Source organism: Periplaneta americana, chromosome 16, assembly GCF_040183065.1.
Source record: "Periplaneta americana isolate PAMFEO1 chromosome 16, P.americana_PAMFEO1_priV1, whole genome shotgun sequence".
Lineage (NCBI taxonomy): Eukaryota > Metazoa > Arthropoda > Insecta > Blattodea > Blattidae > Periplaneta > Periplaneta americana.
This window is the reverse complement of record NC_091132.1, coordinates 185,885,004-185,897,753: the sequence shown is the minus strand read 5'-3', so window position 1 is coordinate 185,897,753 and position 12,750 is coordinate 185,885,004. Positions and strand designations below refer to the sequence as shown.

The 12,750-nt window shown below is 36.9% G+C and overlaps 1 protein-coding gene across 1 annotated transcript in view; it reads left to right on the top strand.

Moving 5' to 3' along the window:
* Positions 1-12,308, top strand: part of LOC138692233 (erythroid differentiation-related factor 1) — a 110,519-nt gene extending 98,211 nt beyond the window's left edge. The window contains exon 15 of the mRNA XM_069815365.1: positions 11,978-12,308. Within this exon, the coding sequence (XP_069671466.1) occupies positions 11,978-12,282 (305 nt within the window). The 3' untranslated portion in view covers positions 12,283-12,308. The remainder of the gene's footprint in view (positions 1-11,977) is intronic.
* The last annotated feature ends 442 nt before the right edge of the window (positions 12,309-12,750 follow it).

Below are 12,750 nucleotides of genomic sequence, written 5' to 3'. Positions count from 1 at the left end.
ATCATCTTCCCATCTTAATTTCTGTCTTCCAACTTTTCTTGTTTTTAATGGCTGTGTCATATAGATCTTTTTAACAGTTTTATTATTGTCCATACATATCAAATTCCAGCCCAGGCCAATCTATTAATTTTAATTTATTTCACTAAGTCAGGTTCCTTATATAATTCATACAATTCACAATTTATCTTTCTTCTCCAAGTATAATATTCTGTATGCATTTGTAAATTAGCATGATATTAAATAATTTTAACTTTTTTTTCGTTATTTCAAGTTTTTAAACTTCGATGTGCTTATTACCGCATTCTGTTTAGTATATAACTGGTTATAAATAGTGAACAGACAGATTAAAAATGAATCAAACTAAAAAAAAATGGGTACATTATTATATCTAATATAATCATTAGATTGTGCACCAATATGCCAGATTTAAATTCCAAATCTCTCCGCAGTGTACATGAAGAGAAAGCATATATGAGTAGCTTAACATGAAAGGCGGACATCTGATCCTCAGATCGAAATTTAGATAGATGTGGATTCCTATACAATTTTCATGCTTTTTTCAGTTATGGTGAAACTATATACAAACTCTAACACTACATTTATAAAAATAAATTGTGTTAAAATATTACAAAGAAAACACTGTGAAACAAAAAAGTGCCTATAGATCAAAACTATGGAGACGACAGATGTCCGTCTTTGATATTACGCTACTCATATCACTGTTGATATTGATTCTTCTGTTGGACAGGTACGTTAAGCCTGGGGGGGCCCCCTTGGTGCTATTCGATACGAGTAGACTATGTACTGACACCGGGTTTCCCCTTCTCCCTTTCTCTTCATCATCAGTCTCACTCATTCTCTACACTACACTTACACATACACTCACCTTAATACACGACATAATTCTCCACAGATACAAATCATGCATAGCATAGCCTGTCGAAGTGGTGTGCAACTTGAAAATGAGTCACAGTTCTGCCATCTATCCGCAATATGCGGAACCCAAATCACACAAGCGAAGTGGGTAGCCATTGGATGCACACCCACACACACTTATTAAAATATATAACAGATAACATAATGACACTTTTGCTTTTAAGGTTGACGAAGTTAGTTTATACATATGCCTGTCTCTGTTTTACCCACATTCCACTCAAAGTGATGACGTCACCACAGCTGATAGCTTGGAGATCACGACCATAGATAGTGGTGAGAGAGGTGTTTGCAAGTTTCATTAATAAATTAATAAAATCGATTTTAAATCAGTTTGTAATTTCCTTAAATTTAATAACTTAAGCCATAGGAATATATTAGTCATGATTGGCTTAAAAATTTTCAGTCAACAGCTTTTAATCTTAGCTAAAATTAATTGAATTGAATTTTGTGTATGACAGACTTTTATGTTTAGGAAACAATTAACGTAATAAAACATAATGTCTTGCAACATTATTTATTATAGTCCCGTCACTCTAATTTCCGGCAGCCAATCACGTTGCAGGTCGGCTACATTTAAATGTGTGCGTCTTGTGATTCGCTGATGAAGATGTTAAGCATTTCCTAAGGCTCGATAAATACTTAATATATAATCGCCCGTCATTTTGGCTCTTTCGTTGGCGTTCGCAGAAAGCACACGAGGACGTTATTTGCCACTCAATTATTTGCTGAATTACAGTGCGTTTGATTTATTATCATAGGAGCTACGACATGATTATGTTTAACGGTGTGGTAAATAGATCCCTCGTCTGGTAGCTCGGCAACGAAAGGACAAAAATGGCGAACGATACTACCTACCTAGACTTTATAGAGCCTTGACTTCCTAAGACATAAGCAAAGAGGAGGAGTCAGGCCGGGAATAACAGCGTCGCGACTATAGTAATTAAATAATTATACAACTGAAGACTGATGCCCGCATGCATCAATGTCAGTTGGTGTAACCACTGGTTAAAATTGCCACTTAATCCCTGGTTAAGCATTTTTACAGTGCCTCAACCTCGGTTAGGACTTAAATAGGAGGTTAACCACTGTAATCTCTAACCGGCCATATTCGAGCGGTTAAAGGAGATAACCAGTGATTAGTAGGCGAAGTAAAACAAAATGGCTGCCAGATTTACAGGTGATTATTTCGAAAACGATTATTATTGTACAGTACTTGAATTACTTGGATAGGGATGATGATGAGCGTGAAGTTTCTTTAGTGGAAAGAGAGAATTCTTACGAGGAATTAGATGACAGAAAATTTCAGGAGGGATTTCTTTTATCAAAATCTACAGTTTCATTTCTGCTGCAACAAATGAATCACTTGAAATAACACAAGCATTCCTATTTCTCCTATGGATCGGCTGCTTATATTACAATTCTATGCAACTGATATTTTCTGTATTTTAAGAGGAACACTAGAATATCTCTTTCTCTATGTCACTGGCTGAACAAAGAGAGGTTATGGGCGGATCTCAGGATAATGCACAGTTCCCTGGTGTAAATGAGGACTGAAAAACAAAGAAATGCAACTCACAAACATAACAGTGCCCAAAGGCAAACAGATGCATTTTGTAGAAACAGTGTACCATCATAGACTTTACTCTGGTTAAATTAGGTTCAGCTAACCATGTTTAAATAATCGGTGATTATGAATGGTGCACAGAAATTACATTTTAACCACGATTACTGTTTAACCGTTGTTTCGTAATGCATGATTACTGCGTTTTTAATGGTTGATGCACTTCGCCATGAAATACCCAAACTATCATGGTGACAGGCTCCTTCCTTATATATGTTACTGTAAATGTACGAAGACTGGTAAATCTTAGAATTTACCAGTATAACCTAACATTTACCATTATAGTGCGGTAAAACCCCAAAATATCTTATTAGATGCATACATTTTGAACTTTTACCAAGAAATGTTGGTAAATCTCAGGATTTACCAATGAGAAATGGTAAAAGCTAGATCGAAGAATCCAGAACGAAGAATCTCGTCTTCGTTGTGCCGATTCAGACATGTTTGCAGGGGTGAAGCGGTTCTGAGAGGCTGCAAAAGGTCTTGAAATGCAAGCGAAGAAAGTGAAAGCAGCCACTTGTAACAAAATTCCAAAATTTTTAGTCGGATAGAATGTGAGAATCCAAGTACCGGATGCAAAAATTGACGCAAAATCAATAATATCAATGATCATAAATATTTAAGATGGTACCAAAGCTGGCAAACTGAAGTCATTGTACTCTAGGAAGCAACTTATATTGTGTAAAGAATTTTTATCAGCATTGAAGAATTAGAAAAAGAAGGAATTAGTGTAAGGGAAGTGGTTGGTCAATTATCTTTCGTTGGAGGACAAGGGTTCAAAAAGTGTAAATGTTTAAAAAGTGTTCAACAAAAAATTGCTTCATACTGTTTGTTTTACTTTATTTGTGGACTAGACTCTTTGAGGAGATGTAAAGGCTTTGTTAATTTTTATATGAAATACTATAACAGAGAGTGGTTAAAATTATGATATTTTTTCAGTCTTTTTATGTAGAATATTGCTTATTATACTCACATTAGAATGTATGAATATTTAAATAACTTAAATTAAAAATAAATACAAATTATTTCAGTCATTGCTGAGGTGATTTTTATTTATGTTTTTAAATAGATCCTAAAACAACAATAAAAGATGAATTGGAAATAGATATGTAAAAGTGCGAAGAACGGCAAATCTTAGTAAAGATTCTTTTTTCTTCTTTAATACGATTTTACCACAGCTGATCTGTAACTCCTGAGATTTACCAACATCTCTTGGTAAAAGTTCAAAATGTATACATCTAATAAGATATTTCGGGGTTTTACCGCACTGTAATGGTAAATGTTAGGTTATACCGGTAAATTCCAAGATTTACCGGTCTTCGTACATTTACAGTAACATGTACGCTAATCAGTAGAAATGGCCAGAAACAGAGTCTTTGAGAACTCAACACATGGCCATGGTCTAGACCTCGTTTTAGAAATCAACCCAAAAGGTTCCAAATATTGCACAATATTTCTCTCAAATGTCTGGCTGTGTTCGGAATGACCTTTCCATGCGAAAAAAAACTTTCTCACATATGAAACACCTCAAGAACAAAGCACAGTCATGACTAACTGAATCATATCTGCAAGACTGTTTACATGTAGCTACAAGCAACTTATCCTTGGACATCACTGAAATTCTTAGTAACAATCAAGTTCAAGGATCTCATTAACCTGGTGAGTGTTTTGAAAATCTATTTATTTATTTTATTTGTGTATTTATTGATTAATCCTATTCGATTTCATGATGCTCGTTCACTTGTTATTACATGTGGTATTAAAAAGATTGAGGACCTTGGTCTAATCTGTGTGCAGAATTCATACTATTCTCATTGTCATAATTTTGAAGCATTGTGTGGCTCTTCTCCCACATTTACCATGTCATGTGACTTGGTTTAAAATTCGAGACCTGCAGATTCCATTAACTGATCAAATACACTATAGTTCCAGTAACCTAAAAGTGGTGCTATTACATAGTCAGAGATTTTCGTACTATTCTAGTGTTTTTAGTTTCTGGTTTTTCGGTCATATATATAGGATTTCTATGTCTGTTTCTATGTTGCTGTAGCTGTGGTTGGTGTTGGTGATGTGTTCTGTGTATATGGAAGTATTGTATTGTATCAGTGAAGCATGGTGAGTCAGTGAAGTTATGGTTTTACAGTGCAGTGAATAGTTTCGATCAGTGATCATTTATAGCGTCAATGAAATGTGTTCTATAGTGTCAGTGAAATGTGTTGTATAGTGTCAGTGAAATTTGTTCTAAAGTGTCAGTGAGATGTGTCATAGTGCCAGTGCACCAGTGGCAGTTTCTCGGGGGAGGGAAGGGAGGAACGTCCTCCTCACATTTTTCTTCTTTTGAAAGTAAATACCAAATAAAATATGTGCCTTGAAATTCAAGAAAGATTCGATAATTTTTAAGTTAACAGCTATAAGAAAACCTCAGTTGGTCGAGTTTTAAACGATGCGCGCTCATGTGCTGCTAGAAAACTGTGAGAAAGATGCGAGATTGTTTGTGTGGAGGAAAGTCAATCCAGTCCTCCTTTACTGCAGTTAACACACATAGACAACAGCGCGCTAGCGGCCAGAGAAAGAGGCAGAGTTTTAAAGCGAGTAAATGAACGGAGAGGGAGGAGATCCTCCTCTGAATCAGCGCATGGGCGGGAAATAGAAACCGACTGGTCATGCAGCAAGCTCGCTACCGCTGCCATCTAACGATGCTGCATTCAACCAGACTATAATACATCTAGGAGGAGGCACAATAAGAACAGTTTTAACGCAACACTATGAAAGACACCATATAAACTTTTTTTTAATTATAAATCAAAAATATTATTCATTGCACTTTATATAAGCTACTATTCTTGGGTTGAAACTTTCAAGGATATTTCAAAGTTGAAGTCGGGTTTATATAAAACAAAGAGGAAGTAGTTCTACGTTAGTATCGCAGATCTTTTTGGCCCCTGAAATTCACTTCCGTTCATTGTGTACTAGACAGGGCAACAGCCAAGTTGTCAGTTTTGTACAAATATATTTGAAATTGAAAGTAGTACTCGAAACTACAAATTATTTTTTAACATAAAAATTAATTGGCCACCGGCAACTTTGAACAATAATGGTAGTATGACTTTACAAGAACTGATACTGAACTTTTATAATGTACATGTGGCAACACAGACCACGTGGGTGGGTGCAGTGTTCTCGCTTTCCTCAGATTATTTCCCATTCCCATTTCCATGGTTCCGAGTACGTCTTAGTAGCTATAGTCTCTTCCAACACGTGTGATGCTGTAGTGTGCTCGAAAAATGCTGCGAGGTGAATTTCCTTGTAATTGTTAATTTGTGCAATTATTCAACAATGAATGGAAGTGAAAACATTATATATTTTGGAAAATTTAGGAAACTCAGTTTACAAGAACAGATTATTGCTATACAGAAGGGAAGGCCAACCCCAACACTACCTGGTCTTACATGTATGCATGTAGGCTAATTTGTAGCATGTTTCATTCAAGAAGGTGTCATTTCGTGCTGTTAACTTCTTTCCTCCTCTTAAGAAATACGCAGGAGCCGCCACTGCAGTGCACTGAGTGAGATGAGAGTAAAGTGAAAGATTATTATCAGTACCAATGTGAAACTTACGTAGGTCCTAGACATATGTAGATTGTAATGTAAAATTAGGTTCACTTATTGATTAGGTTATTCTATGCATTATTATTAATTTTAATTATTGTGTATAATTGCATTGTATATTCTAATTGTATTGTGTATTGTAATTTTATTGTGTACTGTTTATATTGTGTGTACCACTGTCACGGGGTGCTTGCCCACTTGTAGTGTAAATAAATATGGCTGTGATGTGTTCCTTGTATTGTGTTTGTAAAGATCTCCCAGTTTCTCCAATGTAGCAGTCATTACAACTATTACATGTTAATTTATAAGCTCTTGTTAGGTTGTATTTGTTTGTCTTGTTTGTGTGCTGAGACTTTTTTTGTACTGAGTTTTGTGTTCTGTATGTTACATTATACAGTATTTTAATTTCCTGAATGTAGATGCGATATTGCATGTGTTTCCGTTTTCGTATTTTAGTGCGATGTATTTTTTTGTGTTCTCGTGTTTGTGTTGTGCTTTTTGCTTCTTGTGATTACCAGTATGTTTTGTCATAGATGTCTATTATGTTGAGTTGTATCGATTCTCTTATGCTATGTATTTGTTAGTGTGTATTTTTATTGAAAACAATTGTTCATGGACTACAGTATCTTACTTAAGGGGAGAGGATGGTATTTTTTGGTGAAAAATGAGTAAATTTAAAAAAAAATCTTTAAAATACTCTTTGGTATGTGTGGAATGCATAGCATAACATTTTGTGGGTATTTGTGCCCTTATCGCATGTTGAGTCGCCATTTTCAAACTTCCTGCGTTATGAATTTTTAAATCACTCGCCCACTTTTATTGTTTCCAGTAAATTAAATAAAAAAAAAATTCTTTATAATACTCTCTGATGTGTGTGAAATGCTTTGCATAACATTTTGTGGGTATTTGTGCCCTTATCGGATGTTGAGACGTCATTTTTAAACTTTCTGCGCTATGGATTTTTAAATCACATGCCCACTTTTATCGGTTTCCAGTAACTTCATTTTTTTTTTGCTACATTTCCAGACAAAAATGGATATAATTTCTGAATTATTGAAGATACATGCATGAAATTTAGAACACACATTCTTTAGACTATTAAGAAACTTTTCCCTGTAACAGAATTTTGTTAATTGATTTCATTTTAAAAATACGTCCGTTTGTTTGCAAGAAAGGAAATCAGAAAATTGTTATTAAATTTTAATTGTTTATTTTACAAACGTAGGGACATAATATCAAAATTATGTTACAGACAGTTTGTAGAACATTCTTTTGCAAATACATTGCAAAAAACCGTTTGAATCAATTTTTAAAAACGTTTTAGATATATTGATTTTAGTACAATCCTGCATTGGGCATATTTTTTTTCAAATTTGGGCCCCCAAATATATATATATTTTTTCAAAATATTTATATTTGGTTGAGTTGCTACAGCTATGAGCTCTCTACATACAAAAAATTAATATTTTACACCAAATAGGAAATAAGTTAAAAAAAAAAACACCATCCTCTCCCCTTAAAAGTCTAACAAGCTATATCTCTTGCAAGAAGAGAATAAAAATGAAATTGTATAACTTACAGAAATTTTTTACCTATTACATTTCCATTAGCAACTGCCATTGTTTCTAGGATGTAGTATTTTATGACCGATATTGTGAAAAGAAAGCCTTCCACTAATGCAGAAATTAATCTAGAACTTTCATTATATTGTAATTCTAAAGTAATGTCAGTATTAAATTATATGCGTTCTTTAATAACACATCCCTAGGTCTGTTATGTTCTAGCAAGTTTCTCCTCTCCTCTACTAACATACTTCAAGCACTTGAATTTCAGAATTTAAAATTTCCTCAGTTGCATTGATAAAAAACGTGCTAAACTCAGTACTTTAATCAACACATATAATTTATCTTTTTAAGATACATATTTCTGAAATTGTGAAAAATAAATCAAAGAGAAATGTTACAATTAAGACAGTGCATTACCTTAAATAAATGATTTGCTTGCATGAAATTATGTCCTTGAAATTTCCTGTCTGTGAGGTATGTCAATAGCAGAGTGATGACCTCTTTTATCCAGTCAACTGCAGATCATTTCACTGAAAAATATTCTAAAGCAAGTCCATTTATCGATATAAACAACAGAGATGGTAGTGTCTGAATATAATATTTCCTGTGTCCTTTGAAGGCGAAAGAAGTTTATGAGACAAAGAACAACTGACCTATAATTTTCCCTAGTCGGGATTCTTTTACATGACATAAATTGCGTGATGGAACCACTGGGAATTGACGCAAAATGAAACCCTTCTTTTGTTCTCCTTGTCTCCTTGTATTTCTCTTGTTCTCTTTGTATTCCCCTTGCTCTCGTCTTTCATTTGTTCTCCCTGTATTTTCCCTTTTCTCCTTGTATTCCCCTTGTTCTGCTTATAGTTCCCTTGTTCTCCTCGTCATCCACTTGTTGTCTTTGCATTCCCATTATTCTTCTTGTCTTACCCTTGTTCTCCTTCTCGTCCCCTTGTTTTCCTTGTTCTCTTGATCTTGTATTTCCTCCTGTTATGATTGTCTTCCCCTTGTTCTCCTTGTATTCCTCTTGTCCTAATATTCCTCTATTCCTCTTATATTCCTGTCATTATCATCGTCATCATTGGCGTGACGGTCCTTTAGTTTGGCCTTAGCCTCCTTTTCAACAGCCATCCATTCACTTCGTTTTATGGCCCTTGCTTTCCAATTCCTTATGCCTGTCTATACTTCATCCAGCCATCGTAACCTGGGTCTGCCGACTTTCCTCTTGCCATTTAGTTTAGCATTTAATATCATTTTGGACAAACGCGTATCGTACATTCTGCAATATGGCCCAACCATTCAGTACGTCTAGCTTTAATGTCTATAACTATATCATTATCTTTATACAGATCGTCTTATATTCCCCTAGTTCTCCTTATATTTCCTTAGATTTTCTTGTATTCCCCTTGTTCTACTGCTATTTCTCCTGTTTTCCTTATATTCCTCTATTCCCCTAGTGCTCCTTATATTCCCCTAAGTTCTTTTTGTATTTCCCTTGTCCTTCTTGTACTCCTCTTTCTCTCCCTGCATTCACCTAGTTCACTTTGTCTTCCCATAGTTATCCTTGTCTTCCCCTAGTTCCCCTTATTTTCCCCTAGTTCTCTTTATATTCCCGTAATCCTCATTATATTCTCCATATAGTCCCCTAGTTCTCCTTAATACCGCACTTCTTCCCTTGCTTTCCTTATATCCCCCTTGCTGTCTCTGTATTCACCTAATTCTCGTCTTCCCCTAGTTCTTCTTATGTTCCCCTAGTTCTTCTTATGTTCCCCTAGTACTTCTTATGTTCCCCTACTTCTCCTTATATTCCCCTAGTTCTTCTTATGTTCCCCTAGTTCTTCTTATGTTCCCCTAGTACTTCTTATGTTCCCCTACTTCTCCTTTTATTCCCCTAGTTCTTATGTTCCCCTAGTTCTCCTTATATTCCCCTAGTTCTCCTTATGTTCCCCTTGTTCTCCTTATATTGCCCTAGTTCTTCTTGTACTCCTCTCTCTCTGTATTCATGTAGTTCACCTTGTCTTCCCCTAGTTCTTCTTATGTTCCCCTAGTCCTCCTTATATTCCCCTAGTTCTTATGTTCCCCTAGTTCTCCTTATATTCCCTAGTTCTCCTTATGTTCCCCTAGTTCTCCTTATATTTCCCTAGATCTCCTTATGTTCCCCTAGTTCTCCTTATATTCCCCTAGTTCTCCTTATGTTCCCCTAGTTCTCCTTATGTTCCCCTAGTTCTCCTTATGCTCCCCTAGTTCTTATGTTCCCCTAGTTCTCCTTATATTCCCCTAGTTCTCCTTATGTTCCCCTAGTTCTCCTTATATTCCCCTAGTTCTTCTTATGTTCCCCTAGTTCTCCTTATATTCCCCCAGTTCTCCTTATGTTCCCCTAGTTCTCCTTATGTTCCCCTAGTTCTCCTTATGTTCCCCTAGTTCTTCTTATGTTCCCCTAGTTCTCCTTATATTCCCCTAGTTCTCCTTATGTTCCCCTAGTTCTCCTTATGTTCCCCTAGTTCTTATGTTCCCCTAGTTCTCCTTATATTCCCCTAGTTCTTATGTTCCCCTAGTTCTCCTTATATTCCCCTAGTTCTCCTTATGTTCCCCTTGTTCTCCTTATATTGCCCTAGTTCTTCTTGTACTCCTCTCTCTCTCTGTTCATATAGTTCACCTTGTCTTCCCCTAGTTCTTCTTATGTTCCCCTAGTTCTCCTCATATTCCCCTAGTTCTCCTTATATTCCCCTAATTCTTATGTTCCCCTAGTTCTCCTTATGTTCCCCTAGTTCTCCTTATATTCCCCTAGTTCTTCTTATGTTCTCCTAGTTCTCCTTATGTTCCCCTAGTTCTCCTTATATTCCCCTAGTTCTTATGTTCCCCTGGTTCTCCTTATATTTCCCTAGTTCTTCTTATGTTCCCCTAGTTCTCCTTATATTCCCCTAGTTCTCCTTATATTCCCCTAGTTCTCCTTATGTTCCCCTAGTACTCCTTATATTCCCCTAGTTCTTATGTTCCCCTAGTTCTCCTTATATTCCCCTAGTTCTCCTTATGTTCCCCTAGTTCTCCTTATATTCCCCTAGTTCTTATGTTCCCCTGGTTCTCCTTATATTTCCCTAGTTCTTCTTATGTTCCCCTAGTTCTCCTTATATTCCCCTAGTTCTCCTTATGTTTCCCTAGTTCTCCTTATATTCCCCTAGTTCTCCTTATGTTCCCCTAGTTCTCCTTATGTTCCCCTAGTTCTCCTTATATTCCCCTAGTTCTTTTTATGTTCCCCTAGTTCTCCTTATATTCCCCTAGTTCTCCTTATATTTCCCTAGCTCTCCTTATATTCCCCTAGTTCTTATGTTCCCCTAGTTCTCCTTATATTCCCCTAGTTCTCCTTATATTTCCCTAGTTCTCCTTATATTCCCCTAGTTCTTATGTTCCCCTAGTTCTTATATTCCCCTAGTTCTCCTTATGTTCCCCTAGTTCTCCTTATATCCCCCTAGTTCTTATGTTCCCCTAGTTCTCCTTATATTCCCCTAGTTCTCCTTATATTTCCCTAGTTCTCCTTATATTCCCCTAGTTCTTATGTTCCCCTAGTTCTCCTTATATTCCCCTAGTTCTCCTTATATTTCCCTAGTTCTCCTTATATTCCCCTAGTTCTTATGTTCCCCTAGTTCTCCTTATATTCCCCTAGTTCTCCTTATGTTCCCCTAGTTCTCCTTATATCCCGCTAGTTCTTATGTTCCCCTAGTTCTCCTTATATTCCCCTAGTTCTCCTTATATTCCCCTAGTTCTTATGTCCCCCTAGTTCTCCTTATGTTCCCCTAGTTCTTCTTATGTTCCCCTAGTTCTCCTTATATTCCTCTAGTTCTTCTTATGTCCCCCTAGTTCTCCTTATGTTCCCCTAGTTCTTCGTATGTTCCCCTAGTTCTCCTTATATTCCCCTAGTTCTTCTTATGTTCCCCTAGTTCTCCTTATATTCCCCTTGTTCTCCTTATATTGCCGTAGTTCTCTTTTATTCCCTTGCTCTCCTTGTATTCTTCTTGCTGTCCCTGTCTTCTCCTATTATGTATTGTAGTTCTTACATTCCTGTAGTTTTCCTTGTCTTCCCCTTGCTCTCCTTGTCGCCAGGTGAGCGTACCCACACGTAGTTCTACATAAAGCTGGTTTAAACCATCAAATCTCGAATCTGATGGTGGTCAGGTGACCACAAGACCAGTGAGGCCGACTTTAAGTTATGTTAAACGTGTTTTCCCAAGTCCAACTGCTGCTGTCCCTCATTGCAGGCGCACCAAGTCATGCGGGCAAACTGAAGGCGCTGCAGGGAGCGCTGGACCTCATGCTGCAGTGCCAGCCCATCCTCAAGCAGTTGTCGGCGCCGGAGCACAAGGACGAGGAAGAAGGCGAGGAGGAGGGCAACCTGGTGCAGTTGCTGCGGGAGCGCCTGCAGTTCGTGCTGCGCAGCCTGGCCAAGCTGTGCCTCGGCCGGCCGGGCACGCTGGCCCAGCGCTACAAGAGCCTGTACGGCCTGGCTCTGCGTGACGGCGGCAAAGACTCTCTCTTGCATGCGCTGGCCGAGGCGGCGAGGTGACATTTGTAAATAAAACTATTCGCACTCACTTGTGGCTTATTCTTAGAGTAATGCAGCACACATTCTTGTCTTGAACTGTATTCAAATCGAAACCGTGATGTTCGAACATCACATAATTTTCCAGACTGTATAGAGAGGATCACGTAAAAGTAGTTCCTAAAAGACTAACTTGGCCGTCTCTTCAGTGTTGCCAACTAATACCAGATATCACCAAAGAGGGTAAAATAACAATTCTACGTACTGAAATAATAATAATAATAATAATAATAATAATAATAATAATAATAATAATAATAATAATAATAATTTATAAACTTGTACTGGCAATTTGGGAAAAGGAAATTGTACCAGAACAATGGAAGACGTCCATAATCGTACCTATTTTTAAGAAGGGGGACAAGACTAACTGTAGTAACTTTCGAGGAATATCACTTTAGTTGACGCCGTACAAAATTTTGTCGAATATCC